This window comes from Prosopis cineraria, unplaced genomic scaffold (genome assembly GCF_029017545.1).
Source record: "Prosopis cineraria cultivar Desert tree isolate PC_DT_omini unplaced genomic scaffold, ASM2901754v1 PC14, whole genome shotgun sequence".
NCBI classification, from domain to species: Eukaryota; Viridiplantae; Streptophyta; class Magnoliopsida; order Fabales; family Fabaceae; genus Prosopis; species Prosopis cineraria.
The window spans coordinates 28411557-28424519 of NW_026555345.1; the positions used below are offsets into that span (position 1 = coordinate 28411557).

Below are 12963 nucleotides of genomic sequence, written 5' to 3' on the forward strand. Positions count from 1 at the left end.
AATTTAATCTCCTTGCAATTATCATTCTATAGTACCTGATGCAATGCACTTTCAATACAAGCCATTATCAACTGAACTATCTTGTCATCAATCCCTAACTTCTCGAGAGTGTTTTTAAAGAAAGGCCACTTAATTTGTCATAGGCTTTCTCAAATCAACTTTCATTGTAACATAACCATTCTTACCTTGCTTGAGTTTCATCGAGTGAATGATTTCCTGATCCACAATTATGTTGTCACTACTTTACCTGCCTGCGATAAAGCTACATTAATGTTCTCTAACCACTTTGTTCATGATAGGCTTCAATCAGTTGGTAATAACCTTAGAAATTATCTTGTAGCTGACATTGCACAAGGATATTGGTCTAAGGTCCTTTATAGTTTCCACATTTTTAACTTTAGGAATAAGGATTAAGTGAGCTTTGTTTAACTGTCCTAACCTAGCTGTTCAAGAAAAGCTTCTTTTATCAGTTTACAAATAGACTCCCTTATAATCGACTAATACTGTTGGTAAAAGAACACTTGGATTCCATCAGGCCTAAGTGCTTTAAAACCTTCCATCTCAAGAACAGCTTTCTTAATTTTTTTCATCATCCACTTCCCTGTTAATAGTTGCTACTTCCCAAGTCTGCAATTGAGGGAAGTTTGAAACCATATCAAAGATACAGCTAGAGGAGCTTTTAAATAACTCACTATAGTAAGAATAGGCAACATTCTTCAAAGCTTCCTTATTTGTAATCCAATTCTCATTCTTATCTTTCAAAGCTAGAATAGCATTTTTATTTCTATTGATTATGGTACTTGCATGAAAGAACTTGCTATTTCTATCTCCCCATTTGAGCCAATTGCACCTGAACTTTTGAAACCATATTAGCTCTTCCTGTTGTAAAGTCTTATTGTATTGATCTTAGAGCTCTTTTTCCACCTATCTAAGATATTATAAATCTCTTGTGTATCTGGCCTTTTCAACCCCTTCTATTCTATGAAACAGTTTTCTCTTTTGTGCTGGAATATTTCCTACTCAAGCCTCATTCCAATCAGTAGCAGACTTTTGGAAATTTACAATTTTTTCATTCCAAGAAGATGCTTCCTAAGCATTCTGCACTATAGTAGGGAATTCCTCCTTAAGGCACCAGGCTACATTACATCTAAACATTTAGGTCTTCTTTACCTTTAGATCATTAACACTTGAATTTATAAAGACAGGACGATGATCAGAACCAAACTTGCTTAAGTGGTTTACTATTGCTTGAGGAAACAGAAGCTGCCATTGAATATTACAAAATGCCTAGTCAATATGTTCTTTCATTTCGTGCTTTTCCTAAGTGAATCTCTCTCCAACCACTGTCAAATCACCCAAATTGGATTTGAGAATATAGTTCTGAAATGGCTTCATGGATGTAGAATTAAGACTTCCTCTTATTTTATCATCCCCTGTCAGATAGGCATTGAAATCACCTACTACTAGCCAAGGATCCCTCATGTTATTACTAATAGTAGTGAGATCACTCCAAAGATGTTTACACAAAAGATAATTCAGTTCACCGTAGACATTAATTAAGAAAAAAGTTGAAGTTAATCCAACATTCCTAACCTTACAGTGTAGAAGTTGGGTAGTTGATAGAATATAATTAACATTAGTTTCATAATCATTCCAAAGGACTTAGATACCTCCTACATACCCTGTGGCTTCCACCCGAATCTACATATCAAAACCCAATTTCCTGATAACTTTATCTGCCTTTTTTCTATTGACTCTAGTTTCAGTTATAACAAGAATATGAATATTTTTCCCCCTTAACGGATCCTTAATTCTCAGAATAAGAGATTTAGAGGAAGCCCCCCTACAATTCCATGAGACTATATTCATTAAAAAATATTTCAATAGAAGATAGGACCAACTTTCACACAAAAAGCTAATTTTGCATAAGTTCTTCGGGTCTTGTGGCACTAAGACCATCTTCTTTGTCTATGGACTCCATTTCATACCACTCATCTTGTCCTTCTCCTAAATCACACCTTACGATAACTTCAGAAGTATCCATGCTCATGTTGTCATCTAGTGGCTTAAGAGGAAGCTGTGTGTGTATAGGGTCAGGGGACGGGATAATGTCTTAGACTGATTGAAGAATCAAAGGTTGGGACTGGGTAAATGAGATGGTGGGTTAGGTGGCATTAAGGAGCTGAGGTTGGGTTCTTTAATAGGCTGGCTAGGGATATCTTGGTTTTGCAGGCCCAAAACAAGGGATCTTTTTGTCACATTTGAGCCTTGTATGACATTATGTAGTCTAGATAAGGCCTTTCTCTTCAAAACTGGTGATAGGATTTTTTATCTTTGGGCTTGGCTTCTTTTATGACCTCAGGTAATGGACCCATCTTTCTTTCTTGCTCCAGATTGCTTTTTACCAGACTTTTTTGCCTTACTTGTTGATGTTTCCCATGTTTTACTTTCCTTAACCCATACTTCCTTTGTAGCTTTGAAATGAAAACTTTCATTTTGAGATAGATTTGGCACTGTACCGTTACTATCTACTACCTTTCCTTTGTCAGATCCCTGGCTGCCTCCTTTTTTCTCCATTCTTGTGTAAGTTTTGTACTTTTCGCTTTTTTTCTGTCTTATCATACTCCATAGCGTCCTCATCTAGAACAGCAAATCTCAATGGTTGGCCACCAACTTATTCCATCATAGTAGTCCTTGGCCTTAAGGGTTGCTTGCTTGACTGACTACCAGTACTCTCTCTTTTCTAAAATTTCCTAAAGGAGGATCGAGATTGAATCATCCACTCCCCAAGCACTTCTTCTAGCGAGATATTTGGCTGTTCTTTAAACTTATTTTTGAATTAGTTCTGTGACTTCGTTGAGCATGAATTATGTGAACATGAATCCTCGCATTTCTTCCCTTCATTCCTAGTATTTTCCTGACTAGATGCAGCAGAGGGGTTCACAGCGTGAGGGCACTGCTCCTTATTATGGCCAAATCTTCCACACTGAAAGCAAATAACATTGAGACCTTCGTAAGCTACATTGAAAACTTACTTCTAATAACAAACTTGGAGAAGAGTCTCTTCTCTAAATCAATCTGAACACTGATGCCAGCAAAACATCCCCTTTCCACTGTTTGTTTACCTTTGTTAGCTTCCATAAGTGTGTTCAGGTCCACCTTCAAGGCTTTACCAATCAAATTTCCTAACTCTCTAAGGATCTCAACATTATAGCAGTGTATAGGAAGTAACAGAACTCTAACCCAAACAGCTAGTTTCTTCAATGTGTTAAAAAACGGGTTGAAATTAGGACTCCATCTTTGGACAGCAAGGTAGTGCCCCTGTATGACCCATGGACCCTCTGTTAAGGCTCGTTTGTAGTGTTGGTTTTGTGAGAATTTAAGAATAAAGTAGTTATTAGGCAAATCAATAATTTCAAAGTCTTTGAAGCCCCATAGAAGATCAAGCCTATCTTTCATTTGAAACTTGTTGAGATGTCTCCCCAAAAGAGTAACAATAAGAGCATCCTTCTAAGATTTGCAGAGTTCAATCCATCTCTCGTTCGGAACATCTACTCTTGGAAGGTTATCCATGAAAGTCTGTTGTTCTGGTGTCAGTACGAGGGCCGCATGTTCTTCTTCCTTTAACCATTCTTTGATCATCTTTTCAAAGCATTGTTCTTCTTCCTGAGGTTGATGCCCTAGAAGCGAGGCTTTGTAGGAGATTTGAGGGTTGTAGGTGGCCTTCTTATTCTGCTTTCCCGTCCTTAAGTTTGCTGCAACATCTCCCATAATAATGTCTTCATTCAGTTTTCTGGTGCTTCTTCCTAGAGCGTCCTCTTCTTCCTTAGTTAGCTGATTGAAACTTTTCTGCCCAGACGCATCCACTAGAATCTTCGAACTCATACTAGCTTTAGTCCTATCGCTCTCTCTCACACTAACTCTCCATCTCTCCCCCAGTATCTTATACTTTGAGATGGAGAGATTGTTAATTTTTCTTTATGAAAGCAACAAAATACTTTTCTTTTTCAATGATGACTCCCAATAATACAACCAAAAACACTACAATTATAAATAAAAAGTAGGGAGTCATCAACACACACATAAATGTGAGGCTTAGAGCTTTATCTTCACAAGTTAAACTTGATCTATGACAATAAACCATCACCTTGTATTCCAAGCAAAAAATAATAATCAGAAGTCATCACTTGTTCGAGTTCATTAAAAAACAAAGTGAATTATTGTTAAAAAAGAAAGTGTTATCATTGCTAATTGCTGAATTTCTTGGTGAGTTTCGGCCTGAGTCTGACTTTATCTTTGTACATGTAGGCCGAAGTTTGAGCTAATTTTAAAGGGAAAAAAATATTAAAATATCGACACGGTCCATTTTCCGAGTAGATTTTTTCTTAAACCTTTTCCCTTGTAAGGAAATGGAGGTTTGAACAATATTTAGAAGCTAATAGAATTAACTGAGGAATGTTAATTATTATTTATATCTTCTATAGTATATCAAAACTGAATGTATTTTAATATGTGGTTATTGGTTAACAAAAAAGTTGCCATTAACGCTTGATTATTTATGAAGTTCCATGTTGTAAAGAATAATCACAATGCACAGTTATGGTATTTTACGGATTCGACACCTCATCTTGTAGATGGCTTGAATTCTAATTCATTCTTCATACGCCATGTTTAAAGTCTTTTTTTTTTTTCAATTTTTTAATTATCTTTTAATGGGTATAAAACCTTATAATATTTAAAACCTCATGTACATGATTTTGACCCAAAAAAAAAGCCCATGTACATAAAAAAATTAATTCAAGTCTCAATTCTTTTAAAAAAATCTACACGCATTTACATTTTAAGCAAACTTAAAAACATTAAGATCACGTCTCGCCAACACGCGCTAATGTATAAACATGTCAATACAAAAGGACAAAACAGAATGTCATCCATGGAACGTAGAACTTACTAGTAGTATTTAATTAGTTAGACAGATATATTCATGAGACTAGAATTGAAGCAGGACACGTGTCCGCACAAATTAAGAGAATGAAAAGCATGGCTTAGTCTCTTGTTTCACTCGAATTTTTAGACAAGGGAGTGATGGCATTCTCTCGTGGGACCCACCTCCTAAATGAAGTTATCTTTGTTTCTGATCCAGGCCAGCAGATAAGATTATTTGTTCTGTCAATAAATAAAAAAACCGACAGTTTTTGCTCTCAGTAACCGCTCACCACGTGTCTGCCACATCACACGTGTCTCCATAATGTAGATGCCACCCTCATGCAAAGGTGGCAATCCACAATGTAACGGCTCTTCCTATAAACCGCAAGTCTCTTATCTCTTTTCTTCCATCTTTTCTTTCCTGTTTCTTGGGTTTCTCGGTTTTCAGTGATGGATTCTGGAGCCGTTCAAAGTCGTGTGCACGAGTCCGACCAACATCATCCTCACAGCCTTGGATCAGAAAAAGGTGGTAACTCGGAATCTTATTTTTCACCTTCACTTTAGTGTACTTCTCTTATGGCTCTTTCTCATTCTAATTTTTCATGTGAAGGGGAACATTATGGGGCGGACGATCACCACCATGACCATGACAAAAAGTCGGTTCTGAAGAAGGTGAAAGCGAAGGCTAAGAAAATTAAGGACACGATCAAGAAGCATGCGCATCATGACTATGATCACGATCACGAGTATCACAATATCCCCGATGATCATGATCTCGACGAGGAAGATGATGAAGATGAAGACATAGTTGAAAATCCTGAAGTTCACGGAGCCCCAAGTGAGATTTTCCCCCTCTAAATTTAAGCAAGAAATTTCAGACAATGAAGGCTTTTAGTCTGTTGCTCTGTTTTCCTTTTTGATGAAACTAAAGGCTAGTTTGTGTTTCCTCTGCAACATAGACTAGGCTTAAGTTTCAGAAATTTTCTATGAAAACAGTGGAATGTATTTGACCATGAAAGTGAAAATCCGCATTATATGTGTGGAACTTGTGGCGCAGTTTATGAGAGTACGGTGGCTAGAACAGTGATTCCTGCAGGCGAACAAGATCATCATCAAGAACCAAAGGTTGTGGTTGTTTCCCCAAATATGGGAACTGATCAAACAGTGGCAAAAGATTCAGCAACGAGAACATTTGCTGGAGAAGAAGGGAACGCTGGGCAAAGAAAGGTCAATTTGCAGAGACCTATTGACTTGGAGGAAGATCCCGCCACTTTTGGAACAACACGTCATCCTCGTGCTGCTTCCAATTATCAAAGCAAAGTCACTGATCCAACGGGGGCAGGTACAAAAAAACGAGTTAATGCATCGTACTCTTGGATGCTAATATCATTACAAACTATTTAGTCCATTTTCCGAATATTTTTCTGCTGTGTGTTGCTTGCAGGTGCTGCAGAAATACACGTAACCCCGGCTCTAAAATCTTTTGCTGAAATGAACATCAATGACAAGACAAAACCTAATCCAGAACTGCACCTTCGTCCTACTACTACTCCATGTCCTTCCGTCACTCCTACAATACATGAAGAACGACCACGCGTTCGTTCCACTGCTACTGCTCCATATCCTTCAGTCAATCTGCCAAGACCTATTGAATTGGAGGAAGATCCTGCCGCTCCTGGAACAACACGTCAGCCCCGTACTGCTTCCAATTATCAAAGCAAAGTCACTGATCCAACTGGGGCAGGTATAAAAGAGAGTTCATTCATCGTACACTTGGCCATTAATGTCAATACCAACTACTATGGTCAACTATATATTTAGTCCATTTTATGAATATTTTTCCGTCGTATTGCTATCAGGTGCTGCAGAAATACACGTAACCCCAGCTCTACACTCTTTTGCCGAAATGAACTTCCCTGACGAGACAAAAACAAATCCAGAACCACGCGTTTATTCTACTGCTACTCTTTTTCCTTCTGTTACTCCTACAATCCATGAAGATCAGAAACGCTATGAATCCATGGACAAACCATCGAACCAGAGCGGCTACAACGCTGCTCAATATCCTTCTGGCACTCCTATAATGCAGGAAGAACAGAAACACTATGAATCTGCAGTGGACAAACCATCGAACCAGAGCAGCTATACTGCAATTCAATATCCTTCTGGTACTTCTGAAATGCATGGAGATCAGAAACACAATGAATCAATGGACAAACCATCGAACCAGAGCAGCTACACCGATAAAATCTCATCTGCCACCTCTGCAATTGCTGATAAAGCCATCACTGCTAAAAATGCCATAGCTTCCAAGCTCAGCTACGATGACAACGAGGGTAGTGGAGATCATGAGAATGAAAAGAGGAGTGGAGAGAATCAGAGCAGCTACACAGATAAAATCTCATCTGCAACGTCTGTAATAGCTGATAAAGCAGTTGCTGCGAAAAATGCCGTGACTTCGAAGCTCGGCTACAATGACAACCAAGGTAACAGAGATCATGAGAACGGACCAAGGCATGGAGAAAATCAGAGCAGTTACACAGAGAAGATCTCATCAGCAACATCTGCAATAGCTGATAAAGCTGTTTCTGCCAAAAATGCTGTGACTTCGAAGCTAGGTTATGGCGGTGGCGTTGGCGAGAATGTGACAACAACTCAGGAAAATTATCCTAAAAGCGAGGCTGCTAATGCTTCTGGGATGTCGACTACATCAACAGCAGAATATGGAAAGAAAATTACAGAGTCCCTGACTGAAAAACTGGCTCCAGTTTATGGGAAGGTTGCTGGAGTAGGGAGTGCAATGAAGTCCAAACTGTCACCTTCTACGAATGAAACAGACAAGGGGCTTTGTATGAAGGACTATTTTACAGAGAAACTGAGGCCAGGGGACGAAGACAGGGCTCTTTCTGAGGTGATTTCAGAGACTTTAAAAAAGCGTGGAGGAGAGGCGACGGCGAATGAGCGTGGTGCTCAGGAGGGAAGGATAATGACTGATGTGATTTCTGATGTTATACATGAGCGAGATGAAGGGGTGGCAGAAGCAGAGCACCGATCATTGGGGAAAGTGACAGAGTCTGAGGAAGTGAAGAGAAGGTTGGGAAGTGAAAGTGACATTGACAGTAGGTATCAAGAGAGTTATGAGAATAGCTCTGGAAAAGGTGTGGTTGATAAGCTTAAAGATGCGGCAGTGTCCTGGTTTGGCAAATCACAAGAGAATCAACCCTCACAAGGTAAAAGTTATATGAAATTTTCATGATGTTGCAACTGCTACTGCATACTCTTTAAACGTAATGGCTTAGGGTTCTTTTCTGTCTTTTTGGATATGCGATGATCCTCGATATATTCAGTCCTTGCTCAACTTCCTGGCTGGTGCAGATGCAGGGAGAGCTGGCCAAGGTGAAAGAAGACTTCAGGAGTCATCTCGGTGAAGAAATGTTGGACAAATATGTGTGCTTTGAGAGAAGCTTCTTCATCCATGATGGTATTATATATATATATATATATATAGTACATATATATATATATATATAGTTTGCACATGTGTACACGTTATAGATTGACGTAATAGTTGTTTGCTGCTTTCCTATCCTTGTTAGCTTTATATGTACAAGATCACATATAATTTACAATTCTCTTTCATTTGTTTGTTTGTGGATATGTATGCGGCTTTGTATTTCAGAATGTGAATTTGTTTTCTAAATTTGTACGCGTGTCTGGGGAAATCTTGTGCATAATAGGATCCAAGTTCTCGGTGATCTTGAGATTATTTGATACTCTGGTCTATGCAATTGTCACTCCTCTAGAATTTGAAGGCTATGATGTATTAGCTTGAGATATACATTCGTCTTCTTTCCAAAAAAAAAAAAAAACATACGGAGAGGATTATTTTCCTTTTGAGAAAATGAGAGGTTAAAAGCCAAGAAAGTAACAACAGAGAAGTAAATAAAACGAAAGAGAAAACAACGAGAACTTCTTTTGTACTCTGTCTGTTGAACACGAGAAGTCACAGCATTCACTCGTATTTTCTTGAAGTTAAACCTAATTCAGTTCAAAATAAAAAAATCTCTCATTGGATGCAACCGTTTCAACTTGTCCCCAGAGGCCGTCCATCTTTGGAATATCAGTTCAGTATGCAATCTGGTTTTGTATCAACAACCATGTCAACATTTGAATTGTTTCCACTGAATTTGTACAATGCTTGACGCTCAAAAATATGACAATCCAACCTTGTGAGAGCTAAGGAAGGAGCTGTACATATTTGCTTAGATTGTGAGGAAACTTCACACCCTCTTTTGATGCAGCGCAAGATATTTGATCATGCCTAACTAAGTTATAACTTTTGATCATACTTTTTAATATGCTACTCAATGTCTTGTTCGTTAATCATGTCCATTAACAAATAATTCAGGTTTATTAACACCCTCTAGGGATTTTTTATTTTTGATGTTTTAGTTCTGGTTTCTTCTGAAATGCGTAGACTCCTAAGATATGAACTTACAATTTACATGGAGTATAATTCTTCTTCTTGCTTTTTCTTTTTGGGGACCAAACGTATATAGTTCTTGACTGTAATCTTTTTCTGACTAAAAAGGTTGCAGTTCATCCAAACATCATATGCTATTTTTTAAGAATACTTTTATTTCTTTTATCTGACTTTTAAAAAATTCAAGACAATTTCAATTGCTATTTTTTTAATCATATCTTTATTGATACAAAGCTTATGTTAACAATATTGCATAACATTTTTTTAGGGAAAATATTTTCCTAAGGTGCTTGTAACTTATCTCAATTTTGAATTAAATCCGTGTAATTTCAATCATTTTAATTAGGCCCTTATAGGACTCTTAATCATTTTCTATCTAATATGGTTTAAGGGAGAATCTCATTTAGGGCCTTTAAAACACAAAAACTTGCACTGCAGGCTCAATAGAATATGAAAACACACTGTAGGCTTGAAGGCCTTTTTTGTAAATTTTGTCGCGGACAAAAAGATACAACTGCCCTTGTTTCAAGGGCATGTCCATATATGCACAATATAATGTCTACAAATTTTTAACATAATGTTCATGAATGCACAACATATTTGGTGAACATGGTTTAACTTGAAGTGAATATACAAGCCATCAAATGGTGTATAACACAATGTTCATGAATACACAATTAAAGTCGGAAATAAGGGTTGGATCTGAAAAATCAGGCTTGGGGCCCTGTTTAAATAAGAGTTTGGGTTTTGAAAATAAAATTTTTTTAAAGTAATCGGGCTTGAGGGCTTGGTCTTAATAAACCTTGTAAAAAAAGGCTTAGGCAGTCTTTTAAACTTTGTTATATTATTATTATTAATTTTTTTATTTGGTGAAACAAGCATTTGAAGCTAAGAACCTACTTGTTTGAAACCTTTATCCTACACGCATTATATTATTATTAATTTTAATTTATTTTAAAATTAATTTAACATAATTTAATAAATATCATTGTACAGTATAAAATTTTTGATATTTTTTTGTTTTTCTATAATATTATGTTTGTGTATTTATAAAAAATAAACTATTTTTTAACCAAGATTTAAATTTTATTACTAGACTTCTAAATGTATGTTATTTAATTTTTAAATATGAAGATTTTAATTTTTTAATTTCAAAATGTTTTAATTAATTTATAATGCTTAATTTTATTTTATTTTTTTTTAAATTTAAAACAAGGCTTGCGGGCCCAATGCTAAGCCCTTCAAATAGGAGCTGGGCCTCAGGAAAGGGGTGAAAAATTGGGCTTAAGGGCTCAGGTTCTTATGGGCTAGGCTAACAAGGGTTGAGCCCGCCTATTTTTCAGCTCTAACACAATACAATGTCCACCAATTCTCAATATGGTGAACATATGTAGATTTGTAACATTTGTACAACATAAAGTCTATAATGAACAACATACTTTTATTGAAATAATATGCTTCAAGTTAATATCTACTAAATGTGTTGTGTATCATACATATTGTGTTGAGAATTTATGAACACTGTATTATGCATAAATAAATGTTTTATTGAAACAAGGACAAATGTGTCTTTTCATCCATAATAAATTTTGCGAAAAAGACCCTGAGACTTGCAGTGCAAATTTGTGTGTTTTCAGGGCGCTAAGTGAGATGCTCTCATGGTTTAAATCCCTCACAGATCCATTAACTTTGTTAGTCTAAGCTATTCTTTTCACATGTGGACTGACACCATGAACTGGAGAAGGACAACAAAACATCAAACAAATTACGGAGGAGTCTTCGTGCTCGAACTCGTTGAGGTCACTGGGTTATCCAATTAAATTGAATAAGAGAGAGAAGCTGTCGCTTTTAAATCTTGGAAATAGTACTGAGGATATTAGAGTCTTCCTTCGTTGCTGAAGATATTGGAGATGTCGCAGAATCGTTGAGTCTAGGTTGATTTGAGACATGAATTTGAAGGAAGAGAAAGAGTGTGTTCCTCATTTTTAACATGTTCGAAGATATTGAAATAGTTTTATTGGTGTTGTTTTAAATTTTGTAGCAGATACATATACATAACAAATCTGACAGCAGAGCTTTGTAATGCATGTATATATATATATATATGAAAATCTATATAAATACATAATATATATTGAATTTGATACATCTAAATAGTTGTTTACGAGCTATACATGCACACACACATATATAGCAGAGCTTTGAAGGTGAAGCTTCATAGGTGAATCTGCAATATATACATATATATATATATATATATAATGGTTATGCTCACTGTTGGTTGTAATATATTAAAAGCATATCAAATTTATATCCATAATATATTGAAGTTAGTTGCATTTGTTGTGGAGACCGGCAGAAATGCGAGTATGAAGGTACGGGTTGCTCGAGTCGTGCCCGAAAGGACACTGTCCTTAAGGACTATTCCGGCACACCGTCAGACGACTGGCAGTTCCCCAGGATTAAAGCTATGTCTGCACGCATGGATATATATAGCCGAAGGTGGACATGAAAGGCTTGGTTACACTGTCATAAAATCGTTTAAAAGCTTGTCTGAAAACGGAGAGGGTACACAAACGTAAACTGTATTTAACCTCCTGTCTGAAAATGTTGGGAAGGCAAAATACCAGACACTAGGTTACACAAACATAAACTGCATCAACCTCAAGAAATCTTCAAGAACACCAACATCTTGTTAATGGCTTCTCTACCAGACACTCAAAGCTACTATGTTTTTTTCACTCTCTTCCTCATTTCCTCCCTCGGCATTCTCAAGTTTGTCCCCTTTTCTCTCTAGCCATGTGCTACAATGTTGCCTAATGTTCCAATTTCTAGTGGCCATCATTTAAATATGAACTTGGTGACATTTCCTTGAATGGGTATGTTTCAAAATATGAGCTTGGGCCTTTTTCCTTTGAGAATGAAAGAGAAGAAAATGAAATAGGGGATTCAAAGTTTTGGAAGCAATCAGAGGGATTGAGAGATAGGTCATGTTTTGATTTCAGCAAAAAGTTCAATGTTTGATGGTTGTGGTTGTTGGAGGATTGGATCAACAGAGGAATCAAATTGTGAATGTTGTTGTAATTGTTACGATTCTTGGGGTGGAGCAATTAAATGAAGAATCGTATGATTGCTAGAGTTTGAACGTTGTTGCCATGTTGAGGGAAACATTAGACAAGCTTCATTGGTTCGTGGGTCCTTCTACTACTCATTGTGCTTCCTCATGAGCTCTTTTAGCTTGCAGTCTCAAAAGTTGACAACTATAAATAATGATAAAAATAAAAAAAAATTATATCTAAGTTCTATAGAAGAGAATTTATTATTAAAAGGTTTCATATAAATTTACATAAAATTTACAAAATACCTAAATTTTAAATTTTATATATTTATAACTTGGTTAATGGCATTTATAATCGGGTAACATACATTTAGAACTTGCATATTTTTCTTTGCAAGTTGTAAATGCCTATTACTCAATTGTAAATACCTTACTTAAGTTGTAAATGTGCATGATTTAAAATTTGAAAATATTTTATGAATTTTATAAAATTATT

The 12963-nt window shown here is 36.4% G+C and overlaps 1 protein-coding gene across 2 annotated transcripts; it reads left to right on the top strand.

Annotated features, from left to right (window-relative positions):
• Positions 1-5298: 5298 nt before the first annotated feature.
• On the top strand, positions 5299-8699 carry LOC129292606 (low-temperature-induced 65 kDa protein-like). 2 transcript variants are annotated; one of them, XM_054930184.1, is made up of 6 exons: positions 5299-5452; positions 5537-5764; positions 5984-6268; positions 6371-6670; positions 6786-8156; positions 8274-8699. In XM_054930184.1, the coding sequence occupies exons 1-6, from the start codon at positions 5377-5379 to the stop codon at positions 8324-8326; spliced, it is 2313 nt and encodes a 770-aa protein (XP_054786159.1). In that variant the 5' UTR covers positions 5299-5376; the 3' UTR covers positions 8327-8699. The 2 variants fall into 2 exon arrangements, with proteins under 2 accessions (XP_054786159.1, XP_054786158.1); XM_054930183.1 differs by having other exon boundaries at positions 8302-8699.
• The last annotated feature ends 4264 nt before the right edge of the window (positions 8700-12963 follow it).